Genomic DNA, 18,221 nt, shown 5'->3' with positions numbered 1-18,221 from the left:
ACGGGCACCACTTGCTCGCCCGGCAAATGCCCTCGGCCCGGCCCGCAGCAAGAAGCAGCCTGCACAGCGCCAGCTGCACACGGGACAGCTGCAGGGCCTTGGCCCAGGACATGGAGCCGCTTCCCAGAGCCGGCTCCGAGCTCGGGGGCTGCCAACAGCAGCCGCTCCTTTCCTGCCCACGGGAGGAATTGACCTTGATTATGGGAACAATCAATAGATGCTTCTGGGGTAGACTTATGGGAGATGGTCTGAGGCTGCCCACTTCTTGTTATTTCTCAGCAGAGCCCTACACCAGGGAAACATTTCTAGTCACTTACCCCAGGAACTGGCTCCCTGGGGCCCATGGTTCCCCAAAACCAGTGAGCGTGGTGGTGAATACACAGCCTCATAATTGGCCTGGAGAGCACCAGCTAGCGATTTTCTTATCACATCAGAACTATACAGAGCTTTTTGACTCACGTGTTACTCTCCAAACTGTTCGCTCTTTCCTGAAACCATCATGGCCTTTTTAAAACTCGAGGCCATGGATATTGCTTTCCAGAGCTTACCTTTCTCATAGGCTTTCTAATGTGTTTTCTGGAGAATGTCCCTCATTTCAGCATCCAAAGAGAGGTCTATATGAGTCCTCAAGTCTTCCCCAGGTAATGGCAGCAGCTGTAGCTGCTCCAGCTAATTTGCAGGTACCAGATATATTTTTTCCACGTAGTCCATCTCTTGCTTTGCCAAAATCCCTGTCAATGAGCTGAAGAGAAAACCTTCATTCCTCCACAAATTTCTTAAAAGGATATTTCCAGAGCATATCCTGATACAGTGGTTGCCAGCAAGTGCCATCCCAGAGAATATTCTCAGGCATAACAGCCAGCAAGCGGTTGGCATTTGTCAGTCGGTGAGCAGTTGCAAGTGAGCTGGCTGTGCTGCATCAGAGCAGGTGAAAGGGAGATAGACAGGATTTTCTCTGGCAGCTTGAAGAGCCCCAGACCCAACTGCAGTGGAGAAGCAGGCAGCTTCTTCCCCTAGTATTAAGGTAAGTGAAACCTCTGGGCCAGGTGAAAGGAAGGGAAAGATAGAAGGAAAAGAAAATTCAGAATTTTCAGACTATTTCAGAATCCAATAAATAGAACAGTACAGAACAGAATAGAAAGAAGGGAATATTTTCAGTTTAAAGGACCTACATGAACATTTAGTCCAACAGCCTGACAGCTTCAAGGCTGAACAAAAATTAAAGCATGCTCTCAAGGGCATTGTTCAAATACCTCACAAACACTGACAGGCACGGGGCATCAATCACCTCTCCAGGAAGCTTGTTCAAGTGGCTGACCATTTCCTTTCTAAAGAAATGCTTCCTAATATTAAGTTTGAAGCTCCCCTGATGCAGCTTTCCACCATTCCCACGTGCCCTAGCACTGGATGCCAGGAAGAAGAGATCAGCATCTCCCTCTCTGCTTCCCCTCCTCAGCAAACTGTAGAGAGCAATGAGGTCATCCCCCAGCCTCTGTTTCTCCAAACTAGGCAAACTCAAAATCCTTAGCAGCTCCTCGTAGAACATAACTTCCAGCCATTTCACCAGCTTTGTTGCTCTCCTCTCAATGCGTTCAAGGACCTTCACATCCTTAAATTGTGATGCCAGCACTGCACGCAGTGCCCAAGGTGAGGCCGCACTAACACTAAATACAGCGAAACAATCACCTCTTTTGACCGGCTGGTTGTATTGAGCCTGCTGTCAACCAGCACCCCCAGATCCCTTTCTGCAGGGCTTTTAAATTTCATTGTGTTAGTCTTAGCGCAGTGCTCCAGTCTCTCTAGATCCCCTTGCAGGGCCTCTTTGTCCCTCGAGAGAGCCAACAGCACCTCCCAGTTTGTTCTCATCAGCCAAATTGCTCCTGGTGCATTATACTCCTGCATCGAGATCATTGAGAAAAGTATTGAACAGAAATGGCCTCACAATTGAGCCCTGAGGAACACCACTGGTGGCCGGTCACCACCCAGATGCAGCCCCATTTGCTACAACATCCGTCAGCTTCTTCAGTGCGCTGGTATGAATGCCATCTAGCCCCACGGACTTGTGAACATCCAGGTGGTACAACTGGTCCCTTCTGCTTCAGTGTCCACAAATCGGAAGTCACTGTTCCTGCATTCGAGGTACTCTGACTCAGAGGACTGAATAGCCCAAGGTCTTTCAAGCGTTCTTAAAGACTGAAGTAAAAAAAGCCTTGAATGCCTCTCCTATTTCTTCATCCCTCTTAACCATGTGACCATCTTCAACAATGATCCATATAAAGTTTTCCTTGGATCTCCTCGTGCCATTAACATACTTCAAAAAGCCTTTCTTGTTGTCTGACACCACACTGGCCATGGTCAATTCAAACTGAGCTTTGGACTTTTGTGTCTTCTCCACGCATATGCGAACCACAACTCTGCAATCTTCCTGCAAAGCCTGACCTTCCTTCTGGAGATTGTACAATTTCTTTTTCCTCTTGAGTTCCATGAGGTCTTCTGCCCCACATCTTACCTCACTACAAAATGGAGTTGCCTGCTCCTGTGCTTTTAAAAGGTGGTACTTGAAAACTGACCACCTTTTGTAGACTTCTAAAAACAGAGTCGCAGGGGACAATCTCAGGGTGAAAGCTGGTGAAGTCTAATACGAAGCAGAAGGCTCCTGCACCACCTTAGGGCTTGCAACTACCAAAGAGGTTCACAACCTTCAAAGTTAAAGAGGAGCCACATGTGCCCTGAAGCCTTGCTTTTATGAACAAGGTTAAGAAAACAGGGCTTAAGTGGGCTCACCTCTAGCAGTTGCATGTAGGCAAGAAAGTGGCTACAAGGCACCACTGTGGAAAAGTCCCCAAAAGCCTTTCTAGGAAGTCACCATGCTGGGCTGCCTCGCTCAAGCGCCTGTACACCAATGCACGCAGTATGGAGAGTAAACACGAGGAGTTAGAGATCTGTGTGCAGTTGCAGGGCTACGATCACACTGGGATCACAGAGACAGAGTGGGATGGCTTCTGTGACTGGCATGTTGGAATGGAGGGAGAGAGGCTGTTTCAGAAGGACAGACTGCGAAGACTCCTGCAAGCCAGGAGTTATCTGGGATGCATGGATGACAACTTCATCACCTAAGTGACAGAGATTAAACAAAGACAGGTTTTCTGCTGGAACTCAGGCATACCAAGAAGAATGAGCTTTTTGATGATGGGAAGATCAAAGGCAGCCTGAGCTGCAGTGACCATGAAATGGTGGAGGTGAGGATCCCAAGGGGAGCAAGAAGGATAAATAGCAAGCTCACAGCCTGGGCCTTTAGGTCAGCAGACTTTGGTGTTTTTAAAGATCTGCTCAGAAAAGTTCCTGTGAGATAAAGCTCTGGAGGCAACAGGGGCTTAAGAAATCTGGTGAACAGTCAAGGACCACCTCCTCCAAACTCAAGAGCAGTCCATGCCAATGAGCAGAAAGTCAGGCAAGCATGCCAGGCGGCCTGCAGAGATGAACAAGGAGCTCCTGTCAAAACCAAACCACAAGAAGGAAGCGTACAGAAGGTGGCAGCAAGGACGGGTAACCTGGGAGGAACACACAGGCACTGTCCAAGCATGCAGGGGTGAAGTTCGGAAAGCCAAAGCCCAACTGGAACTGAATCTGGTCAGGCATGTCAAAGGCAAGAAGAAGGGCTTCTGTAAGGACACAGAGGACAAAAGGAAGGCTAGGGGAAATGTGGTGCCACTGCTGAAAGAGTGGGCCTTCTCTGATGCTGCACAGCCTGGTTACACAGGACGTGGAGAGGCTGAGGTGCTGAATGCCTTCTTTACCTCAGCCTTTACAAGCAAGATCAATCTTTAGGAATCCTACGTCCTTGAGAGCAGCAGCAAGGGAGATGTATCCTTGGAGGAAGAGGATAAATTTCAGGGAATACTTAAGCAAACTGGAGGCCTCCCTTAGTATTGTTACATCTTGTAGGCAATGGTAATTCAGGTTTTCTGAAAGTCAAAAATCTTCTCCTCATCAGCTGTGTGCCACTCCAAGAAGTGATTTTTTTCCCTTCACATATTGTGCTGTCCATCCCATAATACCCCAACAGTAGAAGAGGGCCCACATAACTTTGATTTTCAGCAGCAATGCAAAAATGGGGGAAATAACCTTTGCAGCCCTCCATACCCATAGCTTGGGGAAGGCTGCTCAGTTTCACGGGTAAAAGACTTAAAGAGTCAATGAAACCCCACAGTGCAGCCCACCTGCACCCTGCAAGTTGCCACTGGAATGAGGTGGGAGGGAGGGAAAGAGAAAGATGTGGCATGTCCTCACGCAAGGAAGCCCTCGGGTGACCAGCCAAGGATTGCAGGGCTGGGAGCAGCTGGGCCCCTTCCTGTCAGTGCAGCCACTGGCAACCCCACCAGTGTGCCCCAGGACAGCATCACTCACCTGCGCTGCACCCATGCGGCACTCGAGCTGAGTCTCCTGCCAGCACTGTCACATTCCTGCCCCAGAAATCCTGGGGCCTCTCAATCCCAACACTCAGAAGAAGCCTCCGTGAGGGAAGGGTATGGCATAAACCAGGAAATGAAAAGGCGGCATTAGGAAAACAAGCACTCAGCCCGTGTCATTAGCTGGGAGGTTTTCCGTTCATCATGAGCACCTTAAAAAATTGTCCCTTCTGTAGAAGCTACCTCTGGGCCTGGGGCAGGTCGGGACCACTACAAAAGCCAGCCCAACCCCTCGTTCTCTCATCCACTTCTCTCACGTCCACCTTGGGAATCAGGTGAGTCTGAAGCCCTTTCTCCAGTGTTTTTTTTTTCACACAGATGGGCACTGCTCCATCCTATGCTGGGTCATGAGAGGGGGAAAAGGGGTGAAGGTCTTCCTCAGAGAGTGTCTGGAAATGGCTGAGGGAGCTTTTCTTTTTAAGAGACAGGCAGCAGTCTCTTTGGGCCTGATGATGCTCTGCATTTCCTTGCAAAGAGGATGTGGAACTTGGCTGAGGTTGTCCTTCTCTGAAAAGTTTGGCAGCAGCTTCGTTGGGCCTGGGTGATGCTTGCAGCACTGTGTCTGGTAACCGTTTTGCCTCACTGCACAGTTTCTAACTCACTGCTCAGCAGATGCCTTTGACATGTTTGTGGTGGCGTGACAGACTCCTGGCAGACTCTGCTCACATGTTCCTGTGCTCTGCTTCCTCCCTGTCCTCTTTCCCAGGTGCCTCTGCAGCCCAGAGACATGTCCTGCTACAACCAGTGCCTGCCATGCCGACCCTGCGGCCCAACCCCGCTGGCCAACAGCTGCAACGAGCCCTGTGTCAGGCAGTGCCAGAACTCCACCGTTGTCATTGAGCCTCCTGCTGTAGTGGTGGCCCTGCCCGGCCCCATCCTCAGCTCCTTCCCACAGAACACTGTTGTGGGCTCCTCCACCTCTGCTGCTGTTGGCAGCATCCTCAGCTGTGATGGAGTGCCCATCACCTCTGGGTCGCTTGACCTCTCCTGCATTGCCAGCCGCTACTGTGGCAGAAGGTGCCCCCCCTGCTAAAGCCACCAGTGACAGCCTGGACAAGGACCCCCAGAAACCTAGAAGCTGATGCTGGACTGAAGTCAGAGCTCCTGGCCATCAGTTTCAGAGAGGCTTAGAATCCTTTGCTGCCCTTCCATAGGAGGGCAGCTGGGGCCCTCTGAAAACATGGCCAAAGTTTAACTCCTCAGCCTTGCACTCTCTCCAATCTCTTTCTTGTCTTCTGTTCTTCTGGGCTCAAGACCCTCAACGCTGACGTGAGGCATCTACTGGCCCCTCTACTTTTGTATGGCAGACCTGAGGGATCTCCAACGTGACCAATGGGAGCAGATTTTTGGCAGCTGCTGTTGCTCCCCATGCTCTGGCCTCTTTCTCTACAAGTGAACTTGTTTCCCGCCTCAGAGTCATTAAAGTTTTCTGCATCACAGCCTCTGCCTCCACGGAAACTTTTTCTTGGTGGACATTGTCTCATAGTGCCAAGGAAGAAAGACATTGACTTGGGTGGCTCTGCATAAGGTGGGAGTACGAGCAGAAGAGGAAGGGGAGGGTGAGAGAGTAGAGAAGGGGTCCCTTTCAGTTACTGTCTCATGGAACTGAGGAAGACCTACTCAGCACCTCCCCAGACAGTGAATATCAGGCCCTGTGTTGCAGCATCTCTGCTCAGATACTGTCCCTTGGCTTCAGAGGATGTCCTGCAGATGGAGAGGTCATCCACTGCTTTCCCTTAGAGAGGAGCCCAGTAGTGCTGCAGGTTCTGGGAGGTCAGAATCTCAGAAGCCTCTGAAGAAGAGAATTGGTTCTGCTTTGGAGAGCTCTGTGCTGGGAAAAGAAGTTCATTCAGAACATAGCCCCAAACGATGCAGGAGTGACAATGGTGTGAGAAAAAGCCTTCAAAACAGTCTTCTCCTCATCCTTGCACTTGTCCCCTGAATGAGAGGGCATCATCTGCATCCAAGGGCAAGGATAGCTAGAGCAGGTCATCTATCTATCTACAGCCTGGTCTCAATGCAGAAGAATTGGCGCAGGGCCTGGGAAAGCCCATGAGGTATTACATGAGAAGGGCTTCAAGGATGGGCAGAGGGCATTGTCAAGAGCAGGTCCTCCAGATCTCAGCACACAGTCACAGAGACATTGGAGGGTCTACAAGGTGATTCTGAATATTTTCAAAAAATGTTGTAATCATTTAGTTCTAGGAAGGAACATGTTATTTTTGGTTTCCATCTTACTTTGAACTCTGAGCTCTGAGGGACACATCCCGGAGCAGATACTCTAAGAGACAGGTCTTCAGGAAACCCTGAAGAAGCTTTGTGCAGCAGGGAAATCCAGAAAGCAAAGAGCAGCAGCAAAGAAGCTTTGCCCAAACAGCAACAACCTTCTACATTGCCCACCAGCTCACCAGAGCCACTGGGCACAATATCCACATAACCCACAGTGAAAACAAGGGAACTCAAGACCTCAGCTCAGCATGGATCCCACAGCACAATAATGCCAACTACCTCCCACAGGGATACCCGCAAAGCAGAGCTGTGCTCTCACCCAGGTCTCTGGTCCCCACTCTCCTGCTGCCCAAAGTCTCCAGGGAACAAGCTGCAGTGTCTGGCCCTCCCGTGGTGACTCCAGGTCACCTCCAGCAGGGTGAGGGACAATGGCAAATCCTGTAAGAAGTTTCACCCTTCTTCCCATTCCCTGTCTGTTCAAAATGCTCCAAGGTCAGGGAAGGGAAGGGAAAAGGAAGCCCTGGCATTGCGGACATGCAAGAGGAATGGGTAACCAGTGCACGCTGCATGACATGGGCCAGCCAGGAGAGAGCCTGGGACACACAAAGAGAGGGAGTGGCATGAGACAGCTTTCATGTCCCTGCATCAACTTTGAATACTCCTGTGCCTTTGGGTGGCCAGGTCCCCAAATGTGTGCTGTCGAGATAGAGAAGAGTTTCTGCAATGACATATCTGTGAAACACTGGGACCACACAGATCAGCAGAGAGAAGCACAGACACGTGGACAGCTGGCAAGAGAGAAGGAAGACAAGGGGTCTAAAATGATCAGGAGAGGAGCTGTTCCTTCTTGCTCTCATCTTTTCTGGCCAGAGAGCTGGCCAGTGGTGTCCTGGTTCTCAGAGTGTGGGGAGAGGCTGTGCTGCCTCCTGAGCATGTGCATCTGTCTGTGCCGGTGGGCGTGTTTGTGGCGGTGTGTTTGCATTCGTATGTTCATTTTCAAATGCACATGTGAGAGTGAGTGTTTGCCAGTGCGCGTGTGAACATGTGGCTTTTCTTTGTGTGTCCGTGTGTGTCTTTTTGTACGGGAGGACGGAGCTCCTGGCCATTCTCTTTCAGAGAGACTGAACATCTCTGGTTCTTTGCAAAGTAAGGCTGGAAGGGATCAGCCTGAAAGCACGGCCCATGTCTGCCTTTGTGTCCTTCTGCTCTCTCTTTTCCCTCTCCTCTGCTTGTTGGCTTCTGATCCCCTGTGGTCTACCCAGGCCAGCCCAGGGGGAGCACCTGCTGGACCTCTCCCTCCTCAGTGCAAGCCAAGGGATGTCCTGCAGGAACCTTGCTATAGCCAAAGGGCACCAAATCCTGTTTGACCCTGGTGCTCGCTTCACAGTGGCACTGCACTTGGAGTGACTTTGTCTTCGTCCTTTGTGGCCTGAAATTCTGCTGCATCCCAGCCTCTTTCTTGGTGTTGTCCTTCCCTCTGTGAACACAATCCCAAGCACTCAGTGAGCAAGGTGTCAGTGTAGGGTGACCAAAACAGAGGCAAAAGGGGATTCTTCACTGTTCACAGGGTATGGGAAGTGTGGGACACAGTGCTGTGGGCCCTTTTAAGGCACTGTTTCTGGGAAATGAAGAAGACTTCTCCAGAGCCAGTGGCCTGCCTTGCTTTGTGTCTCCCTAGAAGTGCCTTCTTGAGCATGTTTTGTGGTTGAGGAAGCCTGATCAGGGGAAGCCTGATCAGTGGTGTTCTCAAGCGAGCAGCCTAGAGACTGCAGCAGGCCATTGTGGGGCTCTCAGCCTCCTCTCAGTGACGGATCTTCCTCCCAGTCTGCACTGAGCTCTGCTGGGAGGCATCTGAGCAGAAGATGACCTTGAAGGCTAGCACAATTGCTGTGCAGAGGAGAGAGGGAAGCAGGAGAAAGGCCCAGCCAGAAGACAGGCTTGGGCTGCTGCCTGAGTGTCCCAAGGGTGGCCAGAAGCTTTCCAAATTACTGCTTTTATCCACAGAGGGGTTGGAGACATCTTCCTGCTGTGGAAGGGTACCTACTGCAGTGCTGCAGGAAAATGCTGGTCTTGCTGAAGTGCCTCTGTCCAAGGCCTTGCTCAAGGGTTTGTTTAGCAGCAGAGACTTGACCTGTTCTTTGATGCTGCCAGCAACTAAGCACCACGAAGCCATGGGATGAGGAATAGAAAATATAACAAAGGGCTCGGCTTGTTGGTCAAAATAGGTACAGGGACAGATTGACGTACGGAAACAGACTCCACAACTCGCAAAGTTGCACAGTAGGTATGTTTATTGCAGCGCTGGGTGCACGGGGGATCACTCCACCACAAACGCGCACACCGTATGGCAAAACAAGAACCAATTTATGATGCAAAGGCAGACATGACTCATCACCGGATCATAAAATGGTCGTTAACAGTTCCCATTATCTTATCTGCTCCTTCTAAGGTCCTTACCCACAGACAATAGGGTTCCAGTAACAAACCCTGTTACCTTGATGGCTTTAGATGGCTACTTATCGATAGGATTCTTGCTCCTGACCGAGCTTCTGTATTTTGCTAAACTATTTGCTGTGTTGCAATGCTCGGCTAAGTGTTATTCTCCATATCGGGCTGATGCCTACCCTTGTCAGCTGTGCTCTCTTTCTTAGTGGTGTTTGAGAGAATCCCTGGGACAGCCCACTGAGGCTGTAGAAAGAGCCTGAGCCTGGATCTGTCTTCAGGCAGCCATCACTGCTTTTCAGTTCTGCTTAGGAATGATGTTGGGTTTGGGGGATAACTGTGTCTGTGGCATGCCGAAGCCCTCTGCAGCCCTGAAGGGCAACCAAAAGCAGGACCTGAAATGTCCAAGGGACTCTAGACACAGCAGAGTGAAGAATATTGAGGGTTAAGGTTTTCTATCAACGCTGCCTAGAGCCCTCTGAGATAAACAGGGGCATGCAAAGCCTCCAGAAGGGATGACAGAGCAGACTCACATCACTAGGTAGAGGCATGCCCATACTGGAACAGCAGTAGGAAAACAACCAAGTACCCTGGGCTTTCTCAGGTGAAACTGATGATGTTTCATGAGCAGCAGATTCCACTTCATAGGGTGGGATCCAGCTGGAAGGTCAGCACCCTCCAGCTGAGCTTCCACATGCAGTGCTGGGGTGGGATTGCCTGAGAACAGGTCCCCAGAAACATTCCTGTTGCCCATGGCAGGAAACAAGACTACTGAGATGTGATGATCAGCTGTTGGACAGAGAAACCAGCATGGACTCAGGGACATAGGGGTTCCTTCTACTGAGCACTGGTGATTTCCCTGAGAAGAAGAAGAGATGGGAGAAAGACTGGGACCACTCTCTGGCAGTAGATAAATGCAGGAAAGGGTTTGAACAAAGAATCTTGTTCAGTATCTGACTGGTGGGTCTTTTTTACTTTCTGATGTGCAGATGCAGGAAAAAGAAGGGCTCTTCCCTCCTTGGGCTACTATGGCCACATAGTAAAACCATAGGAACAGTTGTGCCTCATACCACAAGCCTTATTCTCCAGCTGTGGCCATCACTGGAGGCACAGGGAAAGGGACCAAGAAGACAAGCTGACAGGTTACTAGCCCTGAGCACTCACTCCAGTGTACCAGCTATTTTAAGCAGAGGGCATTTTACAAGCCTGGTTTGGCTTGTTTATGGTGTAGCCTCCAGTGGATCTGCCCCAAGTCAGGTGTCTTGGACTCTTTTCATCATCAAAGTCCCTGGGTCTAGAGGCAGCTGTAACAGTCACGCTGGCATGTGCTTCACAGCAGCACAGGCTGGGCAGGCAGAGGCCCAGCCTCACCACAGCGCCCAGGTGTTGCTGCTGGGCAGGCTGAGCTCAGGGCTACATGCAAGCAGTGGCAGGGAGGGAACTGCTCCTCAGAGCAGCCCCCATGTTTCTGAGCAGTGCTGCAAGCTGTGGGCACCAGTGTGGGCTCAGTGCACAGAAATAGGCAGCGCTGTCCTGGAGCTCAGCATCCCGCACATGCAGCACCACCTGGGAGTCCTCTGCAGACAGCACGGAGGAGAATCTCCCTGAATCCTCGCGAGCTCTGGACTTGCTCACCCACAGCAGCATGTGAGGGGACTGGTTTGGGAGCTGCTGGTACCAGAAAATGTAGGAATTGGAATAGCTGGTGGAGAAATTGCAGTGCAGAGTTGCACTGTGTCCCACCTGAATGGTCATTTCTGCTGGGAACTGGAGCACAGAGTCCTTCTGGGCATGACCTGTGAAGCCAGAAAGAGCTTTCAGCTTTGCTTGCCTGTGTACTTGCCCGTTTATCACTTCATCATCTTACTCAATGTCCCCACTTTCCACCTCACTTTTCCCAGCCTCTGAAAGGCTGAACTACTTGTCCCTGGACACCTCTTTCCCAGGATCTTACCCCTCCTCACCCCTCAGATTATCCTCCTTTTCAGCCATGCTCACTGGAATTTCCATCCATAGATTCTCTCCATATCTGCCTCTGAGTTATGTTAACAGCTGATCTCTCCTTCAGCAGCCGAAGACATGAGCTGTTCCTCTCCCACCTCTGACCATATCTTTTTGCTGTAAAAATTCCTCTGTATGATACATCACATCTTCTGCTCTTACCCTCTCCTTGTATGGCATTTTAGGTTTTCTTGCACTGAGTTAGCCGTCTATGTTTGTCCTCCAAGATTTATGACCATCCCTACAGCGACTGGCAGCATTGTAATCAACGCATCTAGGAGAGAAGCTCTTACCTGCCTCATCACTCCATTCCCTAACATCTTTCCCTCTTTAGGCTTCATCTCTATTAGCAGCACACTCAGGAATGCTCAGAACCTGCATATTTAAGGTGAGGTTTTGTTCCTCCTTTGATTCCCATTACTCTTGACATCTCCCAGCTTACTTGACATACCCATCTGCAGCTCCTGCTCTTCCAGATCCTCCAGGGAGTCAGGACTCACAGCTCCTCCCTTCCACCACCAGCTGCAAAACCCCTTGCCTCATTCTCCCCAGTCTGAAAGTCACATCTCACCAAAGTCAGCCAGTACCACCAGGGCTGCCAGCAAAATCAGGACCATGTTGCGCTCTCTGTTCACAGGGTGCCCAGGGACCTGCCAGCATGAGGAAGCTGATACTTGCAACTTCACCTCTCCTGCCTCTGCCAGATCAAAGAGGCCTCCAAAGCACAGCCCAGAGGGTGGAGCCAAACTCTCTCCCTGCTGCTCCTTATAGGCCTCTCTGGGTCTGTTCCCCAACCTCTAACACAAGGCTCTCTAGAGAAGTGTTGAACTCGTGCTTTAAGTTCTGTCCATCAGAGGGACCGGCAGCCATTGCAAACTTCTCCTGACATCAACCACCCACCTAGCTGCCACAACAGTCCCCTGCTGAGGCAGGGAAGGTGTCTGTGCCTTTCCTCTCTGCCTCAGAAGCCTGTGAACATGGACTGTCACAGCTGTGTCAGCTCCTACAGCCACCCAGGCCTCCCTGGGCACTGGGCTTTGCTCAGCACCCCATGCCCACAGGCCTCCTTCTATGTCTCAGCCACCTCAGATTTGTTTCCCTGGAGGGCGACTTGGCAGATCTCTTTGTGGCTTACCCTGAGTTCTGAATTTGAGGCTCAGATGAGTCTTTCAGCAAGTGCCCAGCAAAAGTGTCTGTCCTGATACTCCCTTCAACACCAGTGTCTCTCAATGTGAAGTTAAGGGGAGTCCTGTGCAACAAGCTCTATGTCCCGAACACCAGCCACTGGGTGTCTGTGACCATCAGTGTCTCCTTCTCCTGTTGGTGCCAAGGTAGAACTGCTGGCTCTACAGGATGCCTTTCCAAGGGCACCAGAATCATCTGGGAATTGGAGGGGAGAGTGGAGAATTCTATTTGCAATCGTGTATCTGAGCCTATTTACAAAGTTACCAGCAAGAAACAACTTCTGGTTGTGGTTTCCGGAGCCGCCGAGGGGGGAACTCCCGGGGCTGCGGGGCCCCGTCGGTGCCGGTGCCGACGGCAGAAGCGGGGCCGGGGCCGGGCGGGGCCGGGCGGGGCGAGGCGGCCCCGGCGGGCGGAGCGGCAGCGCCCCCTGGCGGGCCCGGCCGGGGCTGCCCCCCCGCCCCCGACACAGCCGCCCGGCCCCGCCCGCCGCGGTTCGTGCCCGGCCGCAGCCCCGGCTCCTCTCCCCGTGTCTCCCAGCGCGCAGTAATACACCGCCGCGTCCCCGCGCCGGGGCCGGGCGAGCCACAGGGCGCTGGACCGGCGGTCTGGCAACACCGACAGCCGCCCCGGCGGCTCCGGCACCTCCTTGGACCCTTTACTGCTGCTCACGAGGAATGCGGGGTCTCGGCCCGGGAGCTGCCGGTACCAGTGGATGAAGTCGGTTGACTGTATGTTGGGGTGTGAGCAGTTGATGCTGATGCCGGTGCCCTCGGTGGTCTCTGCCGACGGCTCCTGCTGCACCTGGGCTCTGCCCGCAGCCACTGCAGGGAACAAAAACAAGAAAAAATAATCTCAAAACCTTCTTTCTGCCCAGCCCTGCCTGCTCTTTCCCCAACAAATGCCGCAAAAGCAGTAAGGAACAAGTAGAGATGATGAGGAGAAGAGTTTCCAGAGGATCGCAACATATGAGATGCTTGTTACAAGTTGGTGGAGAGATGAATTAATGAATGATAGGTGGAAAGGTGGAGTCATGGAAGAAAAAAATAGACAAAGAAAAGAAAGTGAGTAGTAAGGGTGAAGGAATGAATGTACGAGTTATACGGAAAGACACAGAGGGAAGGAAAGAACCAAGGAGGATTGGACAGAGACTAGAGCGAGGAGCTTGAAGATGCAATGTGGGATGGTAGCAGAGGGACGGATAGAGGGCATGATGGTTGGAGGCAAAGATCTGTGAAGAAGCCACAGGGGACGGCAGCCTCGAGGGGTCTGCGGGCGCCGTCCCATGGCCCAGCCCCGGCCCCACGCAGCCCCCGCCACCCCCGCCAGCCCCGCGCACCCAGCAGCACCGCGGCCAGCCCCGCCAGCCCCGCGCCCCGGCACCGCCGCATCCCGCCGCTCCGCCGCCCGCGCCTCGCTGCCCCCCGCCAGCCCCGGCTCTCTGCTCCGGCACCGCCGCCTCCTCTCCGCCGCCTCCTCTCCTCTCCGCCGCCGCCAGCTCCGCCCCGGGGCTGAGCCCTGCGCCGGCGCCGCTCGGGGCTCGCCCGGGCTCCCGCTGCTCAGCGGCTCTGCACGGGCACCACTTGCTCGCCCGGCAAATGCCCTCGGCCCGGCCCGCAGCAAGAAGCAGCCTGCACAGCGCCAGCTGCACACGGGACAGCTGCAGGGCCTTGGCCCAGGACATGGAGCCGCTTCCCAGAGCCGGCTCCGAGCTCGGGGGCTGCCAACAGCAGCCGCTCCTTTCCTGCCCACGGGAGGAATTGACCTTGATTATGGGAACAATCAATAGATGCTTCTGGGGTAGACTTATGGGAGATGGTCTGAGGCTGCCCACTTCTTGTTATTTCTCAGCAGAGCCCTACACCAGGGAAACATTTCTAGTCACTTACCCCAGGAACTGGCTCCCTGGGGCCCATGGTTCCCCAAAACCAGTGAGCGTGGTGGTGAATACACAGCCTCATAATTGGCCTGGAGAGCACCAGCTAGCGATTTTCTTATCACATCAGAACTATACAGAGCTTTTTGACTCACGTGTTACTCTCCAAACTGTTCGCTCTTTCCTGAAACCATCATGGCCTTTTTAAAACTCGAGGCCATGGATATTGCTTTCCAGAGCTTACCTTTCTCATAGGCTTTCTAATGTGTTTTCTGGAGAATGTCCCTCATTTCAGCATCCAAAGAGAGGTCTATATGAGTCCTCAAGTCTTCCCCAGGTAATGGCAGCAGCTGTAGCTGCTCCAGCTAATTTGCAGGTACCAGATATATTTTTTCCACGTAGTCCATCTCTTGCTTTGCCAAAATCCCTGTCAATGAGCTGAAGAGAAAACCTTCATTCCTCCACAAATTTCTTAAAAGGATATTTCCAGAGCATATCCTGATACAGTGGTTGCCAGCAAGTGCCATCCCAGAGAATATTCTCAGGCATAACAGCCAGCAAGCGGTTGGCATTTGTCAGTCGGTGAGCAGTTGCAAGTGAGCTGGCTGTGCTGCATCAGAGCAGGTGAAAGGGAGATAGACAGGATTTTCTCTGGCAGCTTGAAGAGCCCCAGACCCAACTGCAGTGGAGAAGCAGGCAGCTTCTTCCCCTAGTATTAAGGTAAGTGAAACCTCTGGGCCAGGTGAAAGGAAGGGAAAGATAGAAGGAAAAGAAAATTCAGAATTTTCAGACTATTTCAGAATCCAATAAATAGAACAGTACAGAACAGAATAGAAAGAAGGGAATATTTTCAGTTTAAAGGACCTACATGAACATTTAGTCCAACAGCCTGACAGCTTCAAGGCTGAACAAAAATTAAAGCATGCTCTCAAGGGCATTGTTCAAATACCTCACAAACACTGACAGGCACGGGGCATCAATCACCTCTCCAGGAAGCTTGTTCAAGTGGCTGACCATTTCCTTTCTAAAGAAATGCTTCCTAATATTAAGTTTGAAGCTCCCCTGATGCAGCTTTCCACCATTCCCACGTGCCCTAGCACTGGATGCCAGGAAGAAGAGATCAGCATCTCCCTCTCTGCTTCCCCTCCTCAGCAAACTGTAGAGAGCAATGAGGTCATCCCCCAGCCTCTGTTTCTCCAAACTAGGCAAACTCAAAATCCTTAGCAGCTCCTCGTAGAACATAACTTCCAGCCATTTCACCAGCTTTGTTGCTCTCCTCTCAATGCGTTCAAGGACCTTCACATCCTTAAATTGTGATGCCAGCACTGCACGCAGTGCCCAAGGTGAGGCCGCACTAACACTAAATACAGCGAAACAATCACCTCTTTTGACCGGCTGGTTGTATTGAGCCTGCTGTCAACCAGCACCCCCAGATCCCTTTCTGCAGGGCTTTTAAATTTCATTGTGTTAGTCTTAGCGCAGTGCTCCAGTCTCTCTAGATCCCCTTGCAGGGCCTCTTTGTCCCTCGAGAGAGCCAACAGCACCTCCCAGTTTGTTCTCATCAGCCAAATTGCTCCTGGTGCATTATACTCCTGCATCGAGATCATTGAGAAAAGTATTGAACAGAAATGGCCTCACAATTGAGCCCTGAGGAACACCACTGGTGGCCGGTCACCACCCAGATGCAGCCCCATTTGCTACAACATCCGTCAGCTTCTTCAGTGCGCTGGTATGAATGCCATCTAGCCCCACGGACTTGTGAACATCCAGGTGGTACAACTGGTCCCTTCTGCTTCAGTGTCCACAAATCGGAAGTCACTGTTCCTGCATTCGAGGTACTCTGACTCAGAGGACTGAATAGCCCAAGGTCTTTCAGCGTTCTTAAAGACTGAAGTAAAAAAAGCCTTGAATGCCTCTCCTATTTCTTCATCCCTCTTAACCATGTGACCATCTTCAACAATGATCCATATAAAGTTTTCCTTGGATCTCCTCGTGCCATTAACATACTTCAAAAAGCCTTTCTTGTTGTCTGACACCACACTGGCCATGGTCAATTCAAACTGAGCTTTGGACTTTTGTGTCTTCTCCATGCATATGCGAACCACAACTCTGCAATCTTCCTGCAAAGCCTGACCTTCCTTCTGGAGATTGTACAATTTCTTTTTCCTCTTGAGTTCCATGAGGTCTTCTGCCCCACATCTTACCTCACTACAAAATGGAGTTGCCTGCTCCTGTGCTTTTAAAAGGTGGTACTTGAAAACTGACCACCTTTTGTAGACTTCTAAAAACAGAGTCGCAGGGGACAATCTCAGGGTGAAAGCTGGTGAAGTCTAATACGAAGCAGAAGGCTCCTGCACCACCTTAGGGCTTGCAACTACCAAAGAGGTTCACAACCTTCAAAGTTAAAGAGGAGCCACATGTGCCCTGAAGCCTTGCTTTTATGAACAAGGTTAAGAAAACAGGGCTTAAGTGGGCTCACCTCTAGCAGTTGCATGTAGGCAAGAAAGTGGCTACAAGGCACCACTGTGGAAAAGTCCCCAAAAGCCTTTCTAGGAAGTCACCATGCTGGGCTGCCTCGCTCAAGCGCCTGTACACCAATGCACGCAGTATGGAGAGTAAACACGAGGAGTTAGAGATCTGTGTGCAGTTGCAGGGCTACAATCACACTGGGATCACAGAGACAGAGTGGGATGGCTTCTGTGACTGGCATGTTGGAATGGAGGGAGAGAGGCTGTTTCAGAAGGACAGACTGCGAAGACTCCTGCAAGCCAGGAGTTATCTGGGATGCATGGATGACAACTTCATCACCTAAGTGACAGAGATTAAACAAAGACAGGTTTTCTGCTGGAACTCAGGCATACCAAGAAGAATGAGCTTTTTGATGATGGGAAGATCAAAGGCAGCCTGAGCTGCAGTGACCATGAAATGGTGGAGGTGAGGATCCCAAGGGGAGCAAGAAGGATAAATAGCAAGCTCACAGCCTGGGCCTTTAGGTCAGCAGACTTTGGTGTTTTTAAAGATCTGCTCAGAAAAGTTCCTGTGAGATAAAGCTCTGGAGGCAACAGGGGCTTAAGAAATCTGGTGAACAGTCAAGGACCACCTCCTCCAAACTCAAGAGCAGTCCATGCCAATGAGCAGAAAGTCAGGCAAGCATGCCAGGCGGCCTGCAGAGATGAACAAGGAGCTCCTGGCAAAACCAAACCACAAGAAGGAAGCGTACAGAAGGTGGCAGCAAGGACGGGAAACCTGGGAGGAACACACAGGCACTGTCCAAGCATGCAGGGGTGAAGTTCGGAAAGCCAAAGCCCAACTGGAACTGAATCTGGTCAGGCATGTCAAAGGCAAGAAGAAGGGCTTCTGTAAGGACACAGAGGACAAAAGGAAGGCTAGGGGAAATGTGGTGCCACTGCTGAAAGAGTGGGCCTTCTCTGATGCTGCACAGCCTGGTTACACAGGACGTGGAGAGGCTGAGGTGCTGAATGCCTTCTTTACCTCAGCCTTTACAAGCAAGATCAATCTTTAGGAATCCTACGTCCTTGAGAGCAGCAGCAAGGGAGATGTATCCTTGGAGGAAGAGGATAAATTTCAGGGAATACTTAAGCAAACTGGAGGCCTCCCTTAGTATTGTTACATCTTGTAGGCAATGGTAATTCAGGTTTTCTGAAAGTCAAAAATCTTCTCCTCATCAGCTGTGTGCCACTCCAAGAAGTGATTTTTTTCCCTTCACATATTGTGCTGTCCATCCCATAATACCCCAACAGTAGAAGAGGGCCCACATAACTTTGATTTTCAGCAGCAATGCAAAAATGGGGGAAATAACCTTTGCAGCCCTCCATACCCATAGCTTGGGGAAGGCTGCTCAGTTTCACGGGTGAAAGACTTAAAGAGTCAATGAAACCCCACAGTGCAGCCCACCTGCGCCCTGCAAGTTGCCACTGGAATGAGGTGGGAGGGAGGGAAAGAGAAAGATGTGGCATGTCCTCACGCAAGGAAGCCCTCGGGTGACCAGCCAAGGATTGCAG

General features: G+C 51.5%; 1 protein-coding gene and 1 pseudogene across 1 annotated transcript; one reads left to right on the top strand and one right to left on the bottom strand.

Moving 5' to 3' along the window:
• Nucleotides 1-4,711: 4,711 nt before the first annotated feature.
• Nucleotides 4,712-5,502, top strand: LOC147527018 (feather keratin Cos2-3 pseudogene; annotated as a pseudogene).
• Nucleotides 5,503-12,404: 6,902 nt separating this feature from the next.
• Nucleotides 12,405-13,714, bottom strand: LOC147527017 (uncharacterized). The gene is made up of 3 exons (XM_086626343.1): nucleotides 13,663-13,714; nucleotides 12,591-13,147; nucleotides 12,405-12,521 (listed from the first exon to the last, which is right to left on the bottom strand). The coding sequence occupies exons 1-3, from the start codon at nucleotides 13,712-13,714 to the stop codon at nucleotides 12,405-12,407; spliced, it is 726 nt and encodes a 241-aa protein (XP_086482469.1).
• Nucleotides 13,715-18,221: the final 4,507 nt, after the last annotated feature.

This window comes from Tauraco erythrolophus, chromosome 25, assembly GCF_009769465.1.
Source record: "Tauraco erythrolophus isolate bTauEry1 chromosome 25, bTauEry1.pri, whole genome shotgun sequence".
Classification (NCBI taxonomy): Eukaryota; Metazoa; Chordata; class Aves; order Musophagiformes; family Musophagidae; genus Tauraco; species Tauraco erythrolophus.
This window is presented reverse-complemented; position numbering and strand designations above follow the sequence as displayed.

Excerpts from the sequence above, each read along its gene's own strand:
- LOC147527017 (XM_086626343.1), bottom strand. The coding sequence starts at position 13,714 with ATGCGGCGGTGCCGGGGCGCGGGGCTGGCGGGGCTGGCCGCGGTGCTG. Across the intron at positions 13,148-13,662 it reads GCTGGCCGCGGTGCTGCTGG|TGGCTGCGGGCAGAGCCCAG; the intron begins GTGCGCGGGGCT and ends TGTTCCCTGCAG. Across the intron at positions 12,522-12,590 it reads CCAGAAGTTGTTTCTTGCTG|ATGATTCTGGTGCCCTTGGA; the intron begins GTAACTTTGTAA and ends TCCAATTCCCAG.